Source organism: Hemibagrus wyckioides, linkage group LG25, assembly GCF_019097595.1.
Source record: "Hemibagrus wyckioides isolate EC202008001 linkage group LG25, SWU_Hwy_1.0, whole genome shotgun sequence".
In the NCBI taxonomy this organism is placed as follows: Eukaryota; Metazoa; Chordata; class Actinopteri; order Siluriformes; family Bagridae; genus Hemibagrus; species Hemibagrus wyckioides.
The window spans coordinates 5,068,412-5,090,217 of NC_080734.1; the positions used below are offsets into that span (position 1 = coordinate 5,068,412).

Below are 21,806 nucleotides of genomic sequence, written 5' to 3' on the forward strand. Positions count from 1 at the left end.
AAACAACTGACCCAAGCCAAGCATTCCATGTCAAGGCTCCTCACAGGAAGTCGTGCCACCAAGCTTGAGCTAAAAATAGAACAGATCACCCACGTCACCAATCTGTCAACAAAAAACACCCCAAAAATCACCTAGCTTTTTCTACCTCTGAAGATTACATGCTAACTGTAATGATTAACATGCTGCTTTTCTTTAATATGTGTGATTTATTGCAATACTGGTGGAAGTTTATTATTCCTTTGTTGCAGCTCAGAACAGCAGAGAAAAGGAATTTCCTGCGTAAAGGTGATGGAAAATCTAGAATCAACCATAGTAAAGACAACATCCAGAAAATGCAAGCAGCCTCCAAGAGCACAGCGTCAACAAAGATTCACAGACCCTCAACATCATCACCTGTCCAGCACGGTGACCAAAGTAGCTGGATGAACCGTAGCCCTCATACTCCACAAAGCAGCAGCTCTGCTCTGGAGAACCTGCGCTTAATGAAAAAAGGGAACATGAAGTGGTCTGAGCAGAGATCTGGTCAGGAGAACCTATTGAGGAACAACGTTCCTTCACACGGTGCCAAATCTTTGGATTTAGATCGCAAGAAACATGCTTCTTTAAAAACTGAAGAACCTTCCAAGCAGCCAAATCGAACAAAGTTGCAGAATGGAGATGTGTTGCTTTCTGCCAGAAAAGTGGCTCCAAAGATTCCTCTTCCTGAAGAAAAAATTGGCTTCAAAACGGTAAACGATCGCATTGTTCGAGTGTATGATCTGGAGGAAGCTACGACCAAGACGCTAAGCTTGACCACTGAAATAAAGCAGTTGCTCCTCCAGAGCTCTTCTGGTGGTGACAGCACCAGTACTGAGGATGATCCCAAACTTCCTGATCCCTCAAGAAGAAACTCAAACCACAAGCTGGATCTATCTGACGAGGATTACGCCAGCGACGCTCCGAGTGATGCTGGAACAAACGACTTTCCACCAGCTCCACGCTGCTTCTCATCTCAACTTTCCACTTCATCCGGATCTGAAGACAGAAGCGACTCTGAGCTGCAGCAATTTTGCTGGTCTGAACCACATAAACCTTCCTCACAAAGATCTCCAAAAGAGACCAGCGCTGAGGTTACACACTTCAGCACCAGGAGATCCTCGCTCCTCACTAGGATTTTCCCTCAAGTGAAATCTCCAGGAAAAACCAAACCAGACAACGAGCTCTGGGAGAAAGCGTCAGGAACTCGACGCTTAATAAACGGTGAGGTTTTAGATCTTTAAACTTTCTCAATTCTGATTGGTTAAGAGGTCTAAGCGCTCGGTGTATGGTTTGTGTAGTAACACTCAGGTTTTCTGTGAGAGGTTTATGGAAGGATGCATTTAATACTTTTTTAAAAACGTCTGTGAATGAAAGCAAGGGAAGTGGAACAGGAGTTTAAGTACTTGGGTTCACCAGTCCAAAGTAATGGACAGTGTGGGAAAATCGTAAAGAAGCAGGTTGGAATGGATAGAGAAAGATGTCGGGAGTTCTGTATGATAGAAAAATATCACCTTCAAGGGGAAGGTGTACAAGACAGTTGTGAGACCGGCCATGCTGTATGGTTTAGAGACAGTGAGTCACTGAGGAAGAGACAGGAGTCAGAGCTGGAGGTAGCAGAGCTGAAGATGTTGAGGTTCTCTTTGGGAGTGACACGGTTGGACAGGATTAGGAATGAGTACATCAGAGGGATGGCTCATGTTGGACGTTTGGGGGACAAAGTTAGGGAGGTCAGATTAAGATGGTTTGGACATGTTCAGAGGAGGGAGAGTGAGTATATCGGTAGGAGAATGTTGGACATGGAGCTGCCAGGTAGGAAGTAAAGAGGAAGGCCAAAGAGGAGGTATATGGATGGAATAAATGAGGATATGAAGCTAGTGTTGAGTGTGCAGAAGATAGGGATAGGTGGAGAGAGATGATTCGCTCTGAAGGGAAAAGCTGAAAGAAGAAGATGTAATAAAAACTTTATATCTCTGCCTTGATGCTAATACCATAAAGGTAGCGAAAAATGTAAAGCTGGTTAGGAAATGAACAGTTTTTTACGATCTCTTTGGCACTAATTGTAGGATCTTGATGTCATTTTTTAAAACATTCGGTCATCACTCGTAACACAGTCTGTAGATGTTCAAAACACTGCATTGTTCATTTATAGCTTTAAAGAATTGCAGAATCATTGGTTCAAATAACTCATTTATCACGAAATATAGCAGAGGAACATTCATTTACATCATCCACACACAAGACACACACAAGGTAGTTTTACTATGGATTTATTTACAATCATTAAATATTGTATTTACATTTCTGCCATTTGGCAGACATCTGTATCCAAAGCAACTTCCATTTTTGTCTCATTTTGTACATCTGAAGGTTAAGGGCCTGGCTCAGGGGCCCAGCAGTGGCAGCTTGATGGACCTGGGATTCAAACTCACAACCTTCTGACCAGTAGTCCAACACCTTAACCACTAAACTACCACATTCCCACAAAGCTTTATTACAGTATTATCAGTATTACAGAGCACATAATACAGTTTGTTTATTATGATATTATGCTTTAAAGGACTACTCAAGGGAATACTATAAACACAGAAGAAGTCATTTAACAAAATCTGAAAATCTGAACATAGGAGTCTTATAAGTTTGATTACTGTACATCTTTTTTCCATCAACGCTGTCTTGATGATTTGGCCAAAGATTCACGATGGAAGTTTTCATTAGTAAAACATCTTGGGATGTTCATTTTAGAGATTTGAGATCAATGTCCTGGTATTAGAGCTAAAGAACGATTGAAAGAAAAGAAAAATGACTAAAAATCATTTATCTATAGGCAGATAAAAAGTATGAAATTTCATCATGAAACTGAAACATTGTTAGAGTTGATGATTTGCTGTAGTACCTAATAGTAGGAGTAGTGCTTAGTACTGCCCAGGGAGTCAGATGTGTGATTCAGTCTGGAACAGGAAGTGTGACTTAAGTCTAACATATCCAAGAGGAAATTTATGGAAAGATTAAATCAACACATTTGCATGAACTTCATGTGCAGTGGAGTGGAAGAGTTTGTGCACACTGTGGAGAAAAAGATGAAGATAAAGATAGTGTTTTTATAAAATCAGATTTCACAGACACTGATTTTCACAGACTTTTTTTACAGAATGTAACCCTTTACTGCCACAAACAGGAAATCAGTTCATCAGACATATGTTTCTGTGTGCAGAGCCAATTCAGTTCAATTTGACTCGATTTCTATAGTGCTTTTAACAACTGAAATTGTCCCATAGCAGTTTTACAAGAATATATATATATATCATGTCCCCATGAGTGGTACCATCTACAGGGATGTATCTCCAGGCTGTTCATGTGAAGAGAGAGAGAGAGAGAGAGAGAGAGAATCAAACGAGAAAACCAGAATCGATGTCGAAATCCAGGAAAATCAAAATGACTAAAGGCTTAGCAAAGACTGGTATACAAAACACAGAGCTTATACTTCAAAAGGTATTTAATAGTCTCTTTTAAAGAGTCCAGGAAGTAGTTGATGTGTGTGTGTGTGTTCATGTGTGTGTTCATGTGTCTGCACGTCATACAGTTTGAGAGTTCGAGGTAATCGGTGACACACAAATAATAACACTTTGTCACTGGTTCATTCCTTATTTCCTCACATAACAATCAGCACTCGCTGTGATTAAAGTGAATTAAAATACATCTTGCTGCTTTTCAGGAAGTGAACCAGTGAAGAAAGTACAGGAAAATTCCGGGTCGGATATCAGAGACGGAGCAAGCGATGACCTGATGATGGACAAGATGAAAACAGAGCAGGATAAAGCGCTGAATTTCATCAGGTTGTGTATAATATCTCAGGATCTGGATCAGATCTGCAGATGATATCATATAGAATATAATCACAAATAGAATCCCTGATGTTAGCAAGAGGTGAGTGTAGTTTTATGAGTAACAGATTATACTTAGATAGATAGACTTTATTATACTTAAGAGAGACAGATAGACTTTATTGATCCCATGAGGAAAATTCTTGTGTTACAGCATCTCAGTCAGTTACAAGATACAACACACAAATATAAAATTTAATATATAACATATATATAGAATATACACATATATAGACATACATACATTGCCTCATAACTTCACCTGGAGCACAGGTTTTGGGGTGGTGGTAGCTCAAGTATTTAGGGCTCTGGGTTGTTAATCAGGTTCAAGCCCCAGCTCCACCAAGGCCCCCAACGCAAGGGGCACTGCATCATGGCTGACCCTGCGCTCTGATCCCAACCCTCCAAGGATGGAATATGCAAAGAAAGTGTGCAGTAATGTACACCAATCAGGCATAACATTGTGAGCAGTGAGAGCAAGTGAACATTTTGTCCTCAGAGTTGATGTTAGAAGCAGGAAAAATGGACAAGTGTAAGGATTTGAATGAGTTTGATGAAGGGCCAAATTGTGATGGCTAGACCACTGGATCAGAGCATCTCCAAAACTGCAGCTCTTGTGGGGTGTTCCCGGTCTGCAGTGGTCAGTATCTATCAAAAGTGGTCCAAGGAAGGAACAGTGGTGAACCAGTGACAGGGTCATGGGCGGCCAAGGCTCATTGATGCACATGGGGAGAGAAGGCTGGACCGTGTGATCCGATCCAACAGATGAGCTACTGTTGCTCAAATTGCTGAAGAAGTTAATGCTGGTTCTGATAGAAAGGGGTCAGAATACACAGTGCAGGACGGGTCAGGGCTATTCTGGGCAGCAAAAGGGGGACCAACACAATATTAGGCAGGTGGTTTTAATGTTATGCCTGATCGGTGTATATGTGACAAATAAAGATTAATTAACTAGATATACACACACACACAAATATAAGACTAAGAAAAACCTTACATACAGTATACAGGAAGTTAAATTAAAGGTAGTGATATGCAGATATGAAATCAGTAGTGCAGTAGTGATTTAGTTCAGTATTTACAGTATAGTACACATGTTCAAACTGGCAGTAGATAATAAATATGAAGCACCTTGAGATTTTGGAATATAATGATGTTAATGATTGAGGTAGTGCAGTGTGAGAGTGTTATCATCTGTCACACACACACTGGTGAACTATTGTACAATGTTAATGCGAATGGTTCTCTGTAACAACGAATCTGAATGAGTCTTTTGTGAGTCCAGTTTGTGTCCATTGATAGATCCAGCCTGATGAATTTGCTTGATAACCCTTTTGGCATCCCTGGCACTGATGCTACCAGCATATTATCAGATTAATTATTTATCGAACGAAGCTCAGGCTGCAGTGTTAGTCCAGTATTTGATGCTTTGGATTCGGGTGCATGACTTATTCCATGTGTATTTTGTTTGCACAGATGTGAAATGGACCGCTTTTCGAACAGCGACAAAGACAACCTGCAAAACTTCCCATCTTCAGACGACACACCTCAGGATGTCACACAGCACCTTAACAAGACGGGGGTAGATCTTTTTGTTGCTTGCGAACAATGAACATGAACAAGATTTCTTCAAGTTTCTGAAACTATGCCGGATCCCTAAAGCTGATCGTGGCACAACGTTCAACATTAGCCAATCAGAATGATTCTCACACACGTGGACAGTTACAATAAATATTGCACTTACTCTGGAGTGTGTGGGTGGAGTTTTTGAGGTTGACGCTAAATCTGATCCATGAGATCAAATCCAGAACGCTGAACATCTGCTCTAGGTGTGTTTCGAAAGTGATAAGACACGCCCACTTCTAGAATGGAAATGAACGTGTATGTGTGAACGTAGCACAGCGAGTCCCTGTGTAAACTGTTACTATAGTAACGATAATAACGAGTGCCTTACATCTGACCAATCAGAATCAAGGATTCTGTAATCCACGTTCTTGTGGTATGAAAATATTTAGCTAGCATGAGATTAACGATTAATAAACGAGGGTTTGAAGCAACATGTACTGGTCTATTAGATCTAAACTTTTGAATGGTTTTAATATTTTCCACAACGCTGAAAATGCAACTCTGAACAGATATAGAATTTCATCCTTAATCAATATCAAATTTTTTTTATCATGGACAATTTGTGTTACAAGTGGAAATGTTCAGCAGGAGCGCTGCTTCATAATGTCCCGAATATTGTCTATAGAATTATTTAACTTTTTTTGAATGAATGAGACATTTGACTAGGTGTGTATGTGATTGTGTGTGTGTGTGTGTTGCTTTATTTTTTTTTACATACGTATAAAGGATCTCAGAGAGGAAATCCAGTTTCTGAAAGAGCATCTGAAGAGACGTGAGAGCGCGTGGTGGCAGGCTCACAGCGAGCTGCAGAACCGAGTCGATGTCCTGAGCAGAGAGAACCAGGCGCTGATGATGAGTCAACGTGTCGTTCATGTTAAACCTCAGAGATCCTCCGGCAGATCCACACCTCATCCTGACGCTCAAAACCTGGTGAGCAGCTTCACACCTTACAGACCTGCTAGCGCTCTTATACAGAGTGAAACTGGAGCAGGATATGAGTCACCTAGCCGTCTGATTTATTTCATTTCAGTTTTGTTTCAGTTATAGATTTCTAATCCTATCTAAAATCTGTGCCCACGGAGTCAGATCTGTGATCGAGTCTGGAACAGGAAGCGTGCTCTGACGTATCAAAAACACATTTACATGAACTTCATTTGCAGCTGAGTGCAAAAGTTTGTGGACAAAACCATAATGTCGTTTTATTTACTTATTAATATATTTAAGCAGATTTCACAGACATAACTTCTTTGAATTAGATTCAACTTTATTGTCATTGTCCAGAGTACATGTACAGAGCCAATGAAATGCAGTTAGCATCCAACCAGAAGTGCATAAGTGGCATATTTACAATAAATTACAATAAAGATATACAGCTGTGGGGATGATACGTACAGGAGAATGGATCTGTTATGTACAGGCGTAGTAGGAATTGTAAATAGGGATTAAAAAAAATCTATCTGTGTATTTACAATCAATGTATAGTAATGAAGATACGTTAAGAATTGACATGCTAAACTAGATATACAGATGGGGATCATCACAGGACGTAACTTTTTTCACTGGAAATCGATTTGTCAACATTTTCAATCAGTATAACAGGATCTGTTGTAACAGGTAACAGGATCTGTTATCAGATCCTAGTCAGGACACGGTTGGGTTTCTGTATCTAGAGCAACGTAATTCTGTGTTTAGCTGCTGATGGGAAAGGGAAGGAGTGTGAGCAATTAGCATATCTCAACAACATTGGTACAGAGACGAAAGGGAAAGAAGAGCACAGTATGATTCTGTATGATTGCAGTTCTTAATGCAACAATTATACATACTTAATAATGCGCTTAAACATGAGCCAGTTTGGCGGATTTAGCAGCCTGTAATCAACATCTGACCTACTTTCTACAAGGTTTAGTTATTTCTCTAGCTATAATGATGTACAGAAGGACAGTTAGCTCAATAGCCCGGTTTTAGATGTACGTTTAACAAATATATATATATTTTTTTAATATCATCAATTAGATTTAGGCTTGTTGCCTCAATTCATTTTAAAATTCGTCCTTCGATCCCATTCGTACGATCGTTACACTCTTTCTAATAACTTGTACACACAGCCTGTGCCTCTATATGACAGCCTCCATCTGTTCTCTCATCATCCGTACAGGCCGTGGATCCTCTCAGCTGTAATATTTCTCATGATGAATCAGTAGAATGTTTTTGCTTAAATAACAAGAAGGTTCTTGAGTGATTCAGAAGTGATCTTATCTCTTCCTAAAAATGGACCTCATGCACGTAAGAGTTAATGCTCATGACATCACTGGTGTCTGTTATAGAGAAAAGCTCTCTAAATTTACCACAATTCATGATTTCTCAACAGTTGGTAGTGGTATTCGTAAGAGTAGTAGTAGCTGGTTTTAACCTGATCCTCAGGATGTAAACAATAATTGGGGAAGAAGATAATTGAGCAATTTCCCGTTTTTGCGCTGAATTTGACGTCTAGAAACTCATCCAGAATACTAGGCATGTGTAAAAATAAAAATAAAAAATGCTGTGAAGCAACAATAACACAAAATGAGGAAGGTAAATTAGACATTTTAGCAATTGAAAATATATTGAACATCGTGTTAGTGTTACTGTTACTATTAGTGTTAATGTTACTGCTAGTGTAACTGTTTTTCAGCATTTTTCAACTTTGCTGTAGTTATCAGGCTCTCTACACTCAGGACTGTACAGTAGGGAGACGGGAACACCGCTTTTGTGCATTTACACATAACAGAATGAAAGCAGTTGCACATAAATCTGTGTGTGTGTGTATACAGACAACAGCAGTGCAGAAATCATGTTGACAAAAACAGGAAAGCCAGAACGGCTGTTTCTTTGCTACATTTGTGGCATAAAAACATCATTGATATGCATGTGACATGGGCATGTGGAACAACACAGTTATGCCCTTGAAATTCCACTTCCTCAGCAAGATAAAACCTCAGGTCCTGATTTACTATAATCCTAAATCGTCCTAAGCGGAGTTACTGTTACCGCTCTGAAGTTGATCGTTTTTCTGTAACCACAGGCCCTATAGTATTTAATTCTTCTTATACCACAGCTCTATGCCGACGAGATCAGATCACTCAGCACAACTGCATGAACTCAAGTTGCAGCAGAGTGCAAAAATTTACTTCCTATTTCTATCACAGAATTTAACCCTTTCTTGCAGTAAACAGGAAATCAATTCATCACAGACATTTTCAATCAGTAAATAAAATGAATTACTATAAATAAAAGATAAGTCAGGACACGGTTGGGTTTCTGTATGTAGAGTAACGTAACTGTGTTTAGCTGCTGGTGAGCAGGCTGATGGGAAAGGGAAGGAGTGTGAGCAATTCACGTCTCTCCATAATAACATTGGTAGAGAGATAAAGGACAGCTCAGGCTTCTGTCTGATTTCATTTCTTAATGTTGTAGCTACGATAAACAGACCTTCATCACCTGTCATGGTCTTTTAAAGATGATTAATCGGCTTGTCGTGTTACAGAAAAAAATAAAAATGTCTGGAAACTTACAGCTTCACCTTTGATACTAAACATTATAGAAAATATGACCTGAGCAACGATTACACACTTTTTCATAGCCCAAACTACTGTCATAGAGAATGAGAACAACTCCTTCTGCCCCATCAGAGGGAAGAATTCAGCAGCACTGTGGTGTGACATGCACTCATTGTGTCTAAATGACTGATGAAGCGTAGTTGTGGGAATTTTGCTACGTGTATGGACATGTGTGTGCTGTTTGTCTGTGAGATTACTGAGGGAAAAAATGTGCACATAGTTATGCGTTCAGTATCACAGCGATTGAAGGCTAGGTCGTGTAAAGAAAAATACAAGATAAAATACGAATGCAAAACGGAAAACTTTTTAAAGATTGTTTGAAGTTGCCTCAGATCAGCGATGTGGACATGCACCGATTAGCTAATCCAATTCTGTTCAATTGTGGTCAGACACCGAGGCATAACCTACGTCACCTACAGTATGTGTTATGACTAATTATGACTAGTTATTGACTAACAGTCTTTGACAGCTGATTTTTCCTGAAATGGTATATGAAATATGAAAGTTTATATGGCATGAAGGGCTTATTAACCAGTTCCTCCTGGAATTCACAGTTTTGGATTCACGCAGCCAAAAATAAACTCCTCAGAATATCATGGAGCGTTTTGTTAAAATTTACTGTTAGTGTTACTGTTACTGTCAGTGTTAGTGTTACTGTTACTATTAGTGTTACTGTTAGTGTTACTGTCAGTGTTAGTGTTACTGTTACTGTCAGTGTTACTATTAGTGTTACTGTTAGTGTTAGTGTCAGTGTTAGTGTTAGTGTTACTTTTAGTGTTACTGTTAGTGTTAGTGTCAGTGTTAGTGTTACTGTTACTGTTAGTGTTAGTGTCAGTGTTAGTGTTACTGTTAGTGTTAGTGTCAGTGTTAGTGTTACTGTTACTGTTAGTGTTAGTGTCAGTGTTAGTGTTACTGTTAGTGTTAGTGTCAGTGTTACTGTTACTGTTACTGTTAGTGTTAGTGTTAGTGTTAGTGTCAGTGTTAGTGTTAGTGTTAGTGTTACTGTCAGTGTTAGTGTTACTATTAGTGTTACTGTTAGTGTCAGTGTCACTGTTACTGTTACTGTTAGTGTTAGTGTCAGTGTTAGTGTTACTGTTACTGTTAGTGTTAGTGTCAGTGTTAGTGTTACTGTTAGTGTTAGTGTCAGTGTTACTGTTACTGTTACTGTTAGTGTTAGTGTTAGTGTTAGTGTCAGTGTTAGTGTTAGTGTTAGTGTTACTGTCAGTGTTAGTGTTACTATTAGTGTTACTGTTAGTGTCAGTGTCACTGTTACTGTTACTGTTAGTGTTAGTGTTACTGTTAGTGTTAGTGTTACTGTTAGTGTTACTGTTAGTGTTAGTGTTAGTGTTACTGTTAGTGTTACTGTTAGTGTTAGTGTTACTGTTAGTGTTAGTGTTACTGTTAGTGTTAGTGTTACTGTTAGTGTTACTGTTAGTAACACTAACACTCCAAAACTGCAGCTCTTGTGGGGTGTTCCCAGTCTGCTGTGGTCAGTATCTATCAAAATTGGTCCAAGGAAGGAACAGTGGTGAACCGGCAACAGGGTCATGGGCGGTCAAGGCTCATTGATGCACGTGGGAAGTGAAGGCTGACCCGTGTGATCCGATCCAACAGATGAGCTACTGTTACTCAAATTGCTGAAGAAGTTAATGCTGGTTCTGATAGAAAGGGGTCAGAATACACAGTGCAGGACTATATTTTGTGTATGAGGCTACTTAGCCGCAGAGCAGTCAGGGTGCCCATGCTGACCCCTTGCACCGCTGAAAGCACCAACAATGGGCATGTGAGCATCAGAACTGGACCACAGAGCAATGGAAGAAGTTGGCATGGTCTGATGAATCAGGTTTTCTTTTACATCACGTGAATGTCCGGGTGCGTGTGCGTCGCTTACCTGGGGAACACATGGCATCAGGATGCACTTTGGGAAGAAGGTGAGCCGGTGGAGGCAGTGTCATGCTTTGGGCAACATTCTGCTGTGAAACCTTGGCTCCTGCCATCCATGTGGATGTTACTTTGACATGTACCACCTACCTAAGCATTGTTCCAGACCATGTACATCCTTTCATGGAAACGGTATTCCCTGATGGCCGTGGCCTCTTTCAGCAGGATAATGCACCGTGCCACAAAGCAAAAATGGTTCAGGAATGGTTTGATGAGAACAACAATGAGTATAAGGTGTTGACTTGGCTCCAAATTCCCCAGACCTCAATCCAATCCAGCATCTGTGGCATGTGCTGGACAAACAAGTCCGATCCATGGAGGCCCCACCTCACAACTTATAGAACTTAAAGGATCTGCTGCTAACATCTTGGTGCCAGATACCACAGCACACCTTCAGGGATCTAGTGGAGTCCATGCTCAACGGGTCAGGGCTGGTTTGGCAGCAAAAGGGGGACCAGTACAATATTAGGCAGGTGGTCATAATGTTATGCCTGATCATTGTATATGGACATAGCAGGTATTGGTGTAGCAAAAAAACTGAAGGTGATCAAAACATTATTTTGTTTTAGCATCAATTTAAACCTTGTTCCTAAACTCAGCACTCCACAATTTTTCATTAATACCTTGATGCACCGATTTTTCCTAAAGGAACTCTGCAATTCAATTCAGCTTGAATTCTGATCATTCACTGACTCACTCAGTGCCATCTGAAGTGCTCATTAAACGCCTCAGAAATAATTCATGGCAGTTCACACGGCCAATCAGCCCAGCTCCTTATAAATAATTCCTTCCTGTGTAATGGATCCACACATCACCTTTTCTCCACCAGTTAAACTCTGATTTCAAACTCATTTGAGTTCATTCAGAATCGATGAATCAAATTAGTAAGTCAGCTAATCAATTTCATCATGGCCACATGACCGTCCTCTGGTTCCAGTATGTGATCATGTCATGTCTACATTAAAAAATGATTCAATAAACATTACACAATAAAAAAAAAACTCAAAACAAAGTATTCACACACATATTGGCACTCTTTATCATGTCGTAAATGTTTGTTTTTTCTTTCCGTCAGGCGAGAAAACACTCGGTTCTTGAACTGAGCAATTCCCAGGAAAAGAGTGAACAGAAAATTTCACCTTCAAGTAAGTCTAGTTCATTCGAACACTTCCTGCTAATATCCTCCCTGCTCCATCTCCACCCAGACAACACCTTGTGTGTCATTTCTACAGCAGTTTGTCACACCTTGTGTGTTGATGCAATCCTTACTAGCCCGCACAGTCAGATCCAAAATTATTGGCACCCTCCATAAATTGAGCATTAATTAATACTAAAAACCTCAATATATTGAGTCATATGTTAAGCTTAAACATGTCAAATTCGAGGATTCTGTTTAACTAGAGAGTGCATTTTCAAAAGTTTTGGCACCCTGACAATAAATATTAAGTGAAGGCGAATCTCCCCTGGAGAGAATAACATCACTGAGTTATTATTTCTTCTAAATACACTTTTGTGTTCAGACAGACTTTGGATTCTCCTTCATGTAGATCCTTTTAAAGTTTTTACATCTAAAGGTTTGTGCATCTAACTGACTGTATATGTTTTTCACAAGCCAGCTCTGGAACCAGAGCCATGCCTGATCGGATTTCCGTCGTGTATGTATACTTTATATGCCATCTATTTTTCAAAAGGACGAGACTCGTCAAATTCAAGGACTTCCACGGCGTCTCAGAGCCTGGATGACAGCGACACAAACCCATACAGCGAGTACGGAGAAAAGGTACCTCCATCCCTCAACCTAGCTCTGAACATTCAGGTCTGACTTTTATTATCTTTAAGTCTGATTAGCGTTTCTACAGCAACGACTTACACAGGATTCATATGGTGGACACGGCAAACAAAGTGATTACAATAGAAACTAAGATAAATGGGGAATTTCTGTGATGAGATGTTTATTTAGCATTAATGATGACACTCCAGACAGTCTTCAGTAAAGACGACTCAGGCTCATATGCAAATAAGAAGAAGGTTAATCTCTGGTTTAGGAATGGACAGTGTGAAAGCTCAAATATTACCCAGGATTTGTTTCACTCAGAGTTTATAATCACACAGGGAACTGTGTTGTGTATTTTATGAAAGGCCCTTAAGTGTTTGAAATATATCAGGTTAAATTGTATTTTCTCAGAAACTTCAGAGTTTCAGTTCATTCCTCTGTGCTCAGGGCTCGTGCAGGTCTGCGGAGAAGAAGATCAGGGTCGAGATCAGGAATTCGGTTCCCAAAGGATTTCAGAGTACACCGAAATCTGGGAAATCTGTATCCTCTGAATCTGATTACGGATCCACAGACATGACTGAGGTTTGAGCTACACCTATATTTTACTCTTGGACATGAAAATGGAATTTGCTCCTGTTTTGTTGTGTCCATGTCTCACTCCACAGTGGAGGTTAATATGGAGCTCATATGAAAGTAGACACTCGGGACTTTAAGAATTTGTAGTGTTTCAGAGGGATTTCTGTTTTTCTCTAGCCTACTAGGGGTGATATATTCATAGAAAAGTTCCAAAAAATAAACAAAAACTCCTATTTTTCTCACACAAATGTTTGTATATTCAAAGTAAATGTTGATCTCAAACCCATTCCTGCTCTCTGAGACACTCCAAGTGCTTGTTCATCTAAAAAGCAGCTCAGATTTCATCTTCAACCAGTAAAATTCTGTGTAAGGTTCTCCAACAGAGGGAAAAACACACGTCTAAAACACACTGAAAGCCGACAGACTCATTTTAGATCAGACTCACAGACACATCATTCATTTATTTACACTGAGTGAAAATGTCCCAGAAGTCCATTTCTTTTCGGAACAGAACGGAAATCGATTGTACTGGTAAAAAAGGGGTGTCGTTTTAATGTAATGGTGTTTAATTTCAGGATTTGCTCAATGCTGAGCTGAAGCTTAACAGCACTCAAGTAGCCACTAAAGCTGTAGTTAGAGAAGAAACCCGATATCCAGACGGTAAGGTAAGAGAAATACCATCTCCTTGTTGTAATGATAGTATTATCTATTATTAAATTTAATAATAAAATGAAATAATATTTTTATTCTGCAGGTAGAACAGCTCCTGTCTGATGGGTCACGTGTTATCGTTTTCCGTAACGGAACCAGAAAAGAGATCTCGGCGGATCAGAAACTGATCACGGTCATGTTTTTTAACGGAGATGTCAAGCGTGTTCTGGCGGATGGAACCGCGGTAAGGCCTTGAGTAATCACGCTCATCTAGTCTCTAAGCGTGAAGCTTCACACACACTCGTCACACTCGCGTGGGAAGAGAAGTTGCTTATGCCATTTTTCCCACCACACACACACACACACACTGTAGACTTGTGAAACACTACCTGAGTGCTGCCTGAGCACGTGTTGAATTGAGAAATGCCTAAATTAGCCAACGTGTCAACCTACTGATCTCCCTGGAGTGCTTTCAGAATTTGTTTTGCTCTCATTTATATCCTTCTTTGTTTTAGAGATTTTTTTTGTTTTTTACACACGCTCCCAGGAACAGATTTGTGGAAGTACTGAAATAAACACTGAAGTTCCTCATTCTAAACACATCCCTTTATATTTTGTTCGTCTTGAATGTGATGTTTCCTTTTCAGGCTGATGATTCAGTGTGTTTGTGCTCACAGATCTACTATTACTGTGAGGCTCAGACGACTCACTCCACGTACCCGTCTGGCTTGGAGGTCCTGCAGTTTCCAAATAAGCAAAAAGGTTGAGTTAATAACTCTCGAGAAGGTTTTTTGGTTTTGTCACAGATCGCTTACATCACAGCGTCTTTTAATAATAAAGCTCTGGTGTTTCTGTAGAGAAGCGGCATCCTGACGGTACGCGAGAAATCCTGTTCCCCGACGGTACCGTCAAGACCGTGTACGCCGACGGCCGACAGGAAAGCTTCTTCCCTGATGGAACCGTTGTCAAGTTAGCAAAGTAAGACGCCGTATTCGGAGCGCGTATGGAAGAGATTCTGATCAATCCCACGCTTTTCAAAGGAATGGTTCCGATCACTCGCTTCATACACTACACTCTTAAAAATATAAAATCCCAGAAAGAACCGAAAAGGTGCTTTCCAGTGAACCAATTTTGGTTCCCCAAAGTACCTTTTATTAAGTAGTTCTTACAAGAACCCATTTTTTCTTAGTGCAGTAAAGAACTTTTTTTTCACTACAAGCAACCTTTTGTACTATGGAAACATTTAATGGTTGATCAAGGTTCTCCATAGAACCATACACCCTGAAAAAGAACCATGTAAGAACCTTTATTTATGAGTGTATATGGAACCTCAGATGGGTTTGAAGGCTTAATTCAAAAGGATTGGGGTTCAATGGGGTTCTTTAAATCCAAGTTGGATGGCTATTTTTAAATCATTTATTATTATTATTATTATTATTATTATTATTATACAATTTAGAAAAATAACAGCGAAACTCTGAAGTGTTTCATCATTTGAGTTTAAATTATTTTACAATTATTTTATGAATTATTTTACAAATCCAAACGATTATTTGATTTTTTCGAAAATATCTCATTCATAACATGATAGAAAAGATCAATCTCATTGCTCTCCAAAGATTTTCCATAGAACCTTTTTTGGGGGGAAACAGTTCTATTTGTCAAGCACAGAACCCAAGAATTTTATATAGAACCTCAAGGAACCTCTTTTTTTTAAGAGTTAATCCACTAGCTTTATGATGCACCCAGTCTGTGTCCTTGCTGGGCAGGTTGGTGTGGTAGCTTAGTGGTTAACGTGTTAGACTACTAACAGACCGGAAGGTTGTTCAAACCCCAGGTTCACCAAGCTGCCACTGCTGGACCCCTGAGCAAGGCCCTTAACCCTCAGTTGCTCAGTTATATAACAAATTAGATAAATTGCTCTGGATAAAGATGTTTGCTGTATGATTCAGTCTTGTTTTTCACACAGAGCTAAACTAGCCTAAAGCTTGCCTTTAAACCTGGGTAGAGGAACGTTTCACACTTGTAGTTTAAAAGCGGGGTTAGCATGGAGTTACCTGGGGTTATGAAACTCTGCTCTGAAGCAGGATTACATGGCATTCACAGCACAGTCCACATTGCCGTGCCAAACAATATGGTGTTACAGAGTGTTACAGGTAGTTGCTTAGCAACAGTACAGTCCACATTGCCGTGCCAAGTAATATGGTGTTAGAGTGTTACAGGCAGTTGCTTAGCAACAGTACAGTCCACATTGCCGTGCCAAACAATATGGTGTTACAGAGTGTTACAGGTAGTTGCTTAGCAACAGTACAGTCCACATTGCCGTGCCAAGTAATATGGTGTTACAGAGTGTTACAGGCAGTTGCTTAGCAACAGTACAGTCCACATTGCCGTGCCAAGTAATATGGCGTTACAGAGTGTTACAGGTAGTTGCTTAGCAACAGTACAGTTCACAATGCGGTATTAGTGTTACGGGCAGTTGCATAGCAGCAGTACAATCCACATTGCGGTGCCAAACAATGCGATGTTAGAGTGTTACAGGTAGTTGCTTAGCAACAGACACCCAATCAGAAACAGTGCATGTCTCATATCATGTGAAATATATATTTTTTAAAAAAAAACACCTTGGTAGCATTAGGCAGCAAAATACAGAAGTGTGCTTTGTAAGAAGGGGAAATATGAGAATTAAAAGAAATAGCAGAAGTTGGATACCAACAAACACCTGGTCAACTACACAACAACAAACTGTAAAAGATAACAGTACCTGTTAAGCGGCAGTACGTCAGATCCGCACTTTCTCCCCGAGATGAAAGTGCGAGGCGAGCCATTATTTAAAGTGGATTTATTCAGCTTTGCTCTCATCTTGGATTTCTTTACCTGTGTCGCAATAAAGCTAGTTTACCTGCGACAGCACCTGTGACCTGCCCCTAAGACAGACACAGTAACACAAAAAGTCACAATCGCTCGGTCACAATCAGATATTTATCCCTGCTTACTTTCCTGTACTCTGTGGTGTAAAGTGAAGTACAGAAGATTTATTTTTATCATTATTTTTTTCTTTTCTGTCAACAGAAACGGAGAGAAAACGGTGGAGTTCACGAACGGTCAGCGTGAGATCCACACGTCGGAGTATAAACAGAGGATTTATCCTGACGGAACCGTTAAAACTGTCTATTTAAATGGAAGGCAAGAGACGAAATATTCATCCGGGAGAATTCGCATTAAGAACAATGACGACGTCGTTATGATGGACAGAAAGTGAAAGAAAACCGTTTCTACATTTTTGTACTAGAAGCCTGATATGTACAGTCCTCTTCAGAATTATTGGCATCCTTTATGAGAATGGGTAAAAAAAAAAGGCAGTAATGCAATGGCAGTGCCATGTAATAATAACATAAGAGAAGTAGGTGGCAGAAATATTGGCACCCAATATTGGGGGGGGACTTTAAAATTTCTAAATGCACTGTGGAGGTACACACCAAGAGGTGATTTACCAGTGAAGGAAACCTGATAACCTGAAGGAAACCCAGCCACACTATCCTCTCCATGCCAATAAAAAAAAATAACGCTAGACTAAAAGTACACATCATCCCTGAATGCTTGAGCTCAACGTATCACCTCAGCATAGCCAGGGAAGTATGCCATGAAAAATTTTAATGGGTTTGATTTATTTATTTAGCATTTTTAGTTTTATAACTCCATTCAAAGTATTTTTAAATGCTATAAATTTTTTATATTTTTTGCGTATGACTTCATAAGATGACAAAGTAATAATATTGTCTTGAATAATATCAGGTAATTTATTTATATTATATATATATATATTATATATTAAATTTGGACATAAGAAAAGATACATCTGATCTCATACACAAATAACAAATTCTTATTAGAGATAAGTTGTGTTTGAACCTCGAACCCAGCGTTCTGCCCTCTGTTCAGTGAATAAATACTGTATAAATTTCACGTCATGGTCACAACATGATGAGACTCACGTTGCAGCACATGGCTTATTATTCATGAGAGTGTGACCCAAACCTCTGACTGATTCAGTATTCAGCTTTTCTCAAGGACATTCTCAGCCTTACAGTGCTCCGGTTTCCGTGCAGAGATCATATAGTCATAATCTTGAATCAAATATGTTCTTGGAAAGTTTGGACACGCTCAGTTTGATGAGCAGTAGTCGCTGAGAACAGCGTCTCTCCTCTTCCTCGTCTCTCTGGGGACGTGCGAGGACGTTATCTGACTCATGAGCTTGTGCACCTCGTGCACTATCGTCCTGACGTCGAGAGAGTTCTGTGATGCTTTCCGTGTGACCTCGTTGAAAGGAAACGTCAGGATGAAATCCCCAACACGATGACATGGTACAGTCCTGTCATGCGTTCTATGGTCCCGTGAGAAGCCTGGGTGCTTTTGTGAGGATTTATGGGGGTGAATATTAGGTAGTGTGCATGCCTTAGACGAAGAACGTCTAGGATATTGCCCCAGGCTCGGAGGTGAGACCGGTTCCCAGTCGTCTGAATCAGCGATTTTGATTTGAGACCAATGACGAGACGTTTCAAACGTTCTTTTGGAGTCTTTGGTTCTTTGATTTGGAGATAAATCCAAACATGCCTTTTCAGGGTTTGAATGGTGTTTATATTCATACACAGGTTTCGTTATGAGAAGTACTTGTGGCACTAAACACATGGTGTGCAAGCAGCATTTTCGCCTCAGCCTGTCAACCTTCCTGTAGTCCATCAAGTCAATGAGATCATTTATCAGACCTTTTTTGACCTTTATATCAACTGGACAGTCCAAAGAGAGTGCCGGACTGTAATTGACCTCTAAAAGCCAAGGCCTGAAGTTGGAATCGATGAGGATGTCGAGGCCGAACAGCTCCACGCAGTTAGAACAGGAAGGAACGGATGGAGCAACGGTGAGCAGAGTCAGCGTCACTATGTTGCTGATCTTTTGCCAGAGATGATCCTGATTGACCTCTTGGCTCTGAAGGAAGGTGCGGAATCTACTCATCGTCCACTTACACCCCTGACCGACGCGCTCTTTAGCCATAGTGTAGAATAAACTGAATTTGTTGATGCTTGTGTTTGTGAGGTGAGCGAACAGGTTATCTAGAGACGCTAGGTCGTATTTCTCAGTGGCGAAGCGCACCAAGCCCTCCTGGTGCATGTAGATGGTAAGGGGACGGAAACTCGTCACACACACGTAGACGCGCAGGTCAAATTTATAGCCCGAGATCAGAAACGGGTCGCTTATATATTTCTGTACGATCACTGTCGAGTCATAAGTCAAGTGTTTGATATCCTCGAAGATAAAGATGCCCCTCCCCCGTGAGAGATCCACCGGTTTACAGATCCAGTACACACACTTTCCTTTGTTTTTTGCGTACTCCTCCAGAAACCTGGTGTAATCGTTCGGCAGGATGAAAGCCAGGGGACTGAAGTCATAAAGCGCGGGACCGTACGCGCCTCTCATTCTTCTCAGGTTGCGTGCCAGGCAGTCTTTGCGTGAGAGAGTGGCTGTTTTAGGGTGATGATTCAGCCTCTGCCAGGGCAAGATATTCTCATAGTCTGAGCTGCGGAAAGCCGAGCTGCGCCAGTACAGGTTCCAGTCTCCTTCCTCCTGCTCCTGAGGGTCGAATTCCTCCCAGCCGCGCTCCAGCAGCACCTCACGCACCACGTCTGGAGCGTTCTCGTGGAGCCGGAACACCAGGGGGGCGTTAACACATGGCCTTGCAGACATGGAGAAAAACTACACGGCTTTCAACAAAGCAAGGAAATGGAGGAGAATGGCGATATTCCTATAGGAGAGAAAATAAAAACAGAATGTAACAAAAAATCGTAAAACTGATATAATTCGTAACCTGTAATCATTAGTTCCTCTGAAGCTCCAGCATCAAATACAATTAAAACCGAATAAGAGTTGACATGTCATGTAATAAATAAAAGTTGCCATCTTGTCATCGATTCATTGATTATTAACGGCACCTAAGGGTTTTATTCCTTATTTAATTTTCCTAGGAAGAAAAGACTTAAATATACTATATTGTATATTTTTAAAAATAAATTTCGACATCACACCATTATAAATTCTGCATTGGTTCCAACTGGGGAAACAAATGCTACTAAGTGACTGATTTTTTTTTTTCTTTGTATTTATATTTTTCAGTCAAGAAATACATATGTTTAAAATGCTGCTTTTAACAAAAATGATCTCGTCATATACACCGATCAGGCATAACATTATGACCACTGAGAGGTGAAGTGAATAACACTGATCTCCTCATCATGGCCCCTGTTAGTGGGTGGGATATATTAGACAGCAAGTGAACATTTTGTCCTCAAAGTTGATGTGTTAGAAGCAGGAAAAATGGACAAGTGTAAGGATTTGAGCGAGTTTGACGAAGGGCCAAATTGTGATGGCTAGACCACTGGATCAGAGCATCTCCAAAACTGCAGCTCTTGTGGGGTGTTCCCGGTCTGCAGTGGTCAGTATCTATCAAAAGTGGTCCAAGGAAGGAACAGTGGTGAACCGGCAACAGGGTCATGGGTGGTCAAGGCTCAAGGCTGGCCCGTGTGATCTGATCCAACAGACGAGCTGCTGTTGCTCAAATTGCTGAAGAAGTTAATGCTGGTTGTGACAGAAAGGTGTCAGAATACACAGTGCCGGACGGGTCAGGGCTGATTTGGTAGCAAAAGGGGGACCGACACAATATTAGGCAGGTGGTCATAATGTTATGCCTCATCAGTATAGTGTCTATGTGCATTTGTTTGTTTGCTTGTTTTCATTCATTCAAGTGAAACATGATTTAACGTTTTCCCTTCGCATATTCACTTATCTGATTGTGTTTTTGTTTGTTTTACAATTAATTGTCAGACATCTTAATTAAAACGTTTTCCGAATGGAATTAATAATATTCCGGAGAGACTGACGCGCTAAATAAAGTGTTTTTATAAAGTTTTTGCAGTAATATTAATACGAGCTCGGATGTATAGACTGTGTGGTGTTCAGCAGTGTGTAGTGTCCTACCTTAGTGAAGAAAGCCGCGCTGCTTCTGTCCGAGTTCTGCTCTGCTTTAGGATCATCTCTTCCGGTCATCTCTGGTTGCCAGGTAACCAATCACGTACCGGTGGAGGCGCAACACCTGCACATTTACAGCGTTCCGAACGGCACGCGACTCTAATAACAAGGTTACCATAGTTACCGTATATACGAAAAGATGCGCGCTGTATTGTTTTTATAGTGTTGACCGGAAGTGTGAGGCGGTTTATTACTGGAGGTTTCCGTTTTTAAAGTTTGACACCGCTTATAATTTATCAAGGAGATAAAGTTACGTGTTTGTTTGTTTGTTTGTTTGTTTACGGTACAGTGTTCCCAGTACTCTCAAGCACATTTACACGCCTTTTAGCTTTAACGTGCACGAGACGCCATCTTCTTCTTCTTCTCTCCTCTTTTCATTCTGATCTTATGCACCATACACACTATATTTCCAAAAGTTTTGGGACACCCCTCCATATCATTGAATTCAGGTGTTGTTTTTCAGGGGTTGGGATCGGCCCCTTAGTTCCAGTGAAAGGAACTCTTAATGCTTCAGCTTCATACCAAGACATTTTGGACAATTTCATGCTCCAAACGTTGTGGGAACAGTTTGGGGATGACCCCTTCCTGTTCCAACATGACTGTACACCAGTGACCAAAGCAAGGTCCATAAAGACATGGATGAGAGAGTTTGGTGTGGAGGAA

The 21,806-nt window shown here is 40.4% G+C and overlaps 2 protein-coding genes across 5 annotated transcripts in view; one reads left to right on the forward strand and one right to left on the reverse strand.

Annotated features, from left to right (window-relative positions):
* The window catches only part of si:ch211-140l13.3 (centromere protein J), a 31,253-nt gene extending 13,279 nt beyond the window's left edge, over positions 1-17,974 (forward strand). For all 4 annotated transcript variants that reach the window (XM_058379184.1, XM_058379182.1, XM_058379183.1 and 1 more), the window contains 12 exons: positions 249-1,239; positions 3,731-3,851; positions 5,376-5,481; positions 6,252-6,455; positions 12,138-12,207; positions 12,754-12,842; positions 13,284-13,418; positions 13,988-14,077; positions 14,167-14,307; positions 14,741-14,825; positions 14,921-15,041; positions 17,136-17,974. In XM_058379184.1, the coding sequence (XP_058235167.1) occupies positions 249-1,239; positions 3,731-3,851; positions 5,376-5,481; positions 6,252-6,455; positions 12,138-12,207; positions 12,754-12,842; positions 13,284-13,418; positions 13,988-14,077; positions 14,167-14,307; positions 14,741-14,825; positions 14,921-15,041; positions 17,136-17,325 (2,343 nt within the window). In that variant the 3' untranslated portion in view covers positions 17,326-17,974. The remainder of the gene's footprint in view (positions 1-248; positions 1,240-3,730; positions 3,852-5,375; positions 5,482-6,251; positions 6,456-12,137; positions 12,208-12,753; positions 12,843-13,283; positions 13,419-13,987; positions 14,078-14,166; positions 14,308-14,740; positions 14,826-14,920; positions 15,042-17,135) is intronic.
* ttll2 (tubulin tyrosine ligase-like family, member 2) lies at positions 17,971-21,422 on the reverse strand. The gene is made up of 2 exons (XM_058379187.1): positions 21,093-21,422; positions 17,971-19,863 (listed from the first exon to the last, which is right to left on the reverse strand). Exon 2 carries the CDS (start codon positions 19,803-19,805, stop codon positions 18,228-18,230), a length of 1,578 nt encoding a protein of 525 aa, XP_058235170.1. The 5' UTR covers positions 19,806-19,863; positions 21,093-21,422; the 3' UTR covers positions 17,971-18,227.
* Positions 21,423-21,806: the final 384 nt, after the last annotated feature.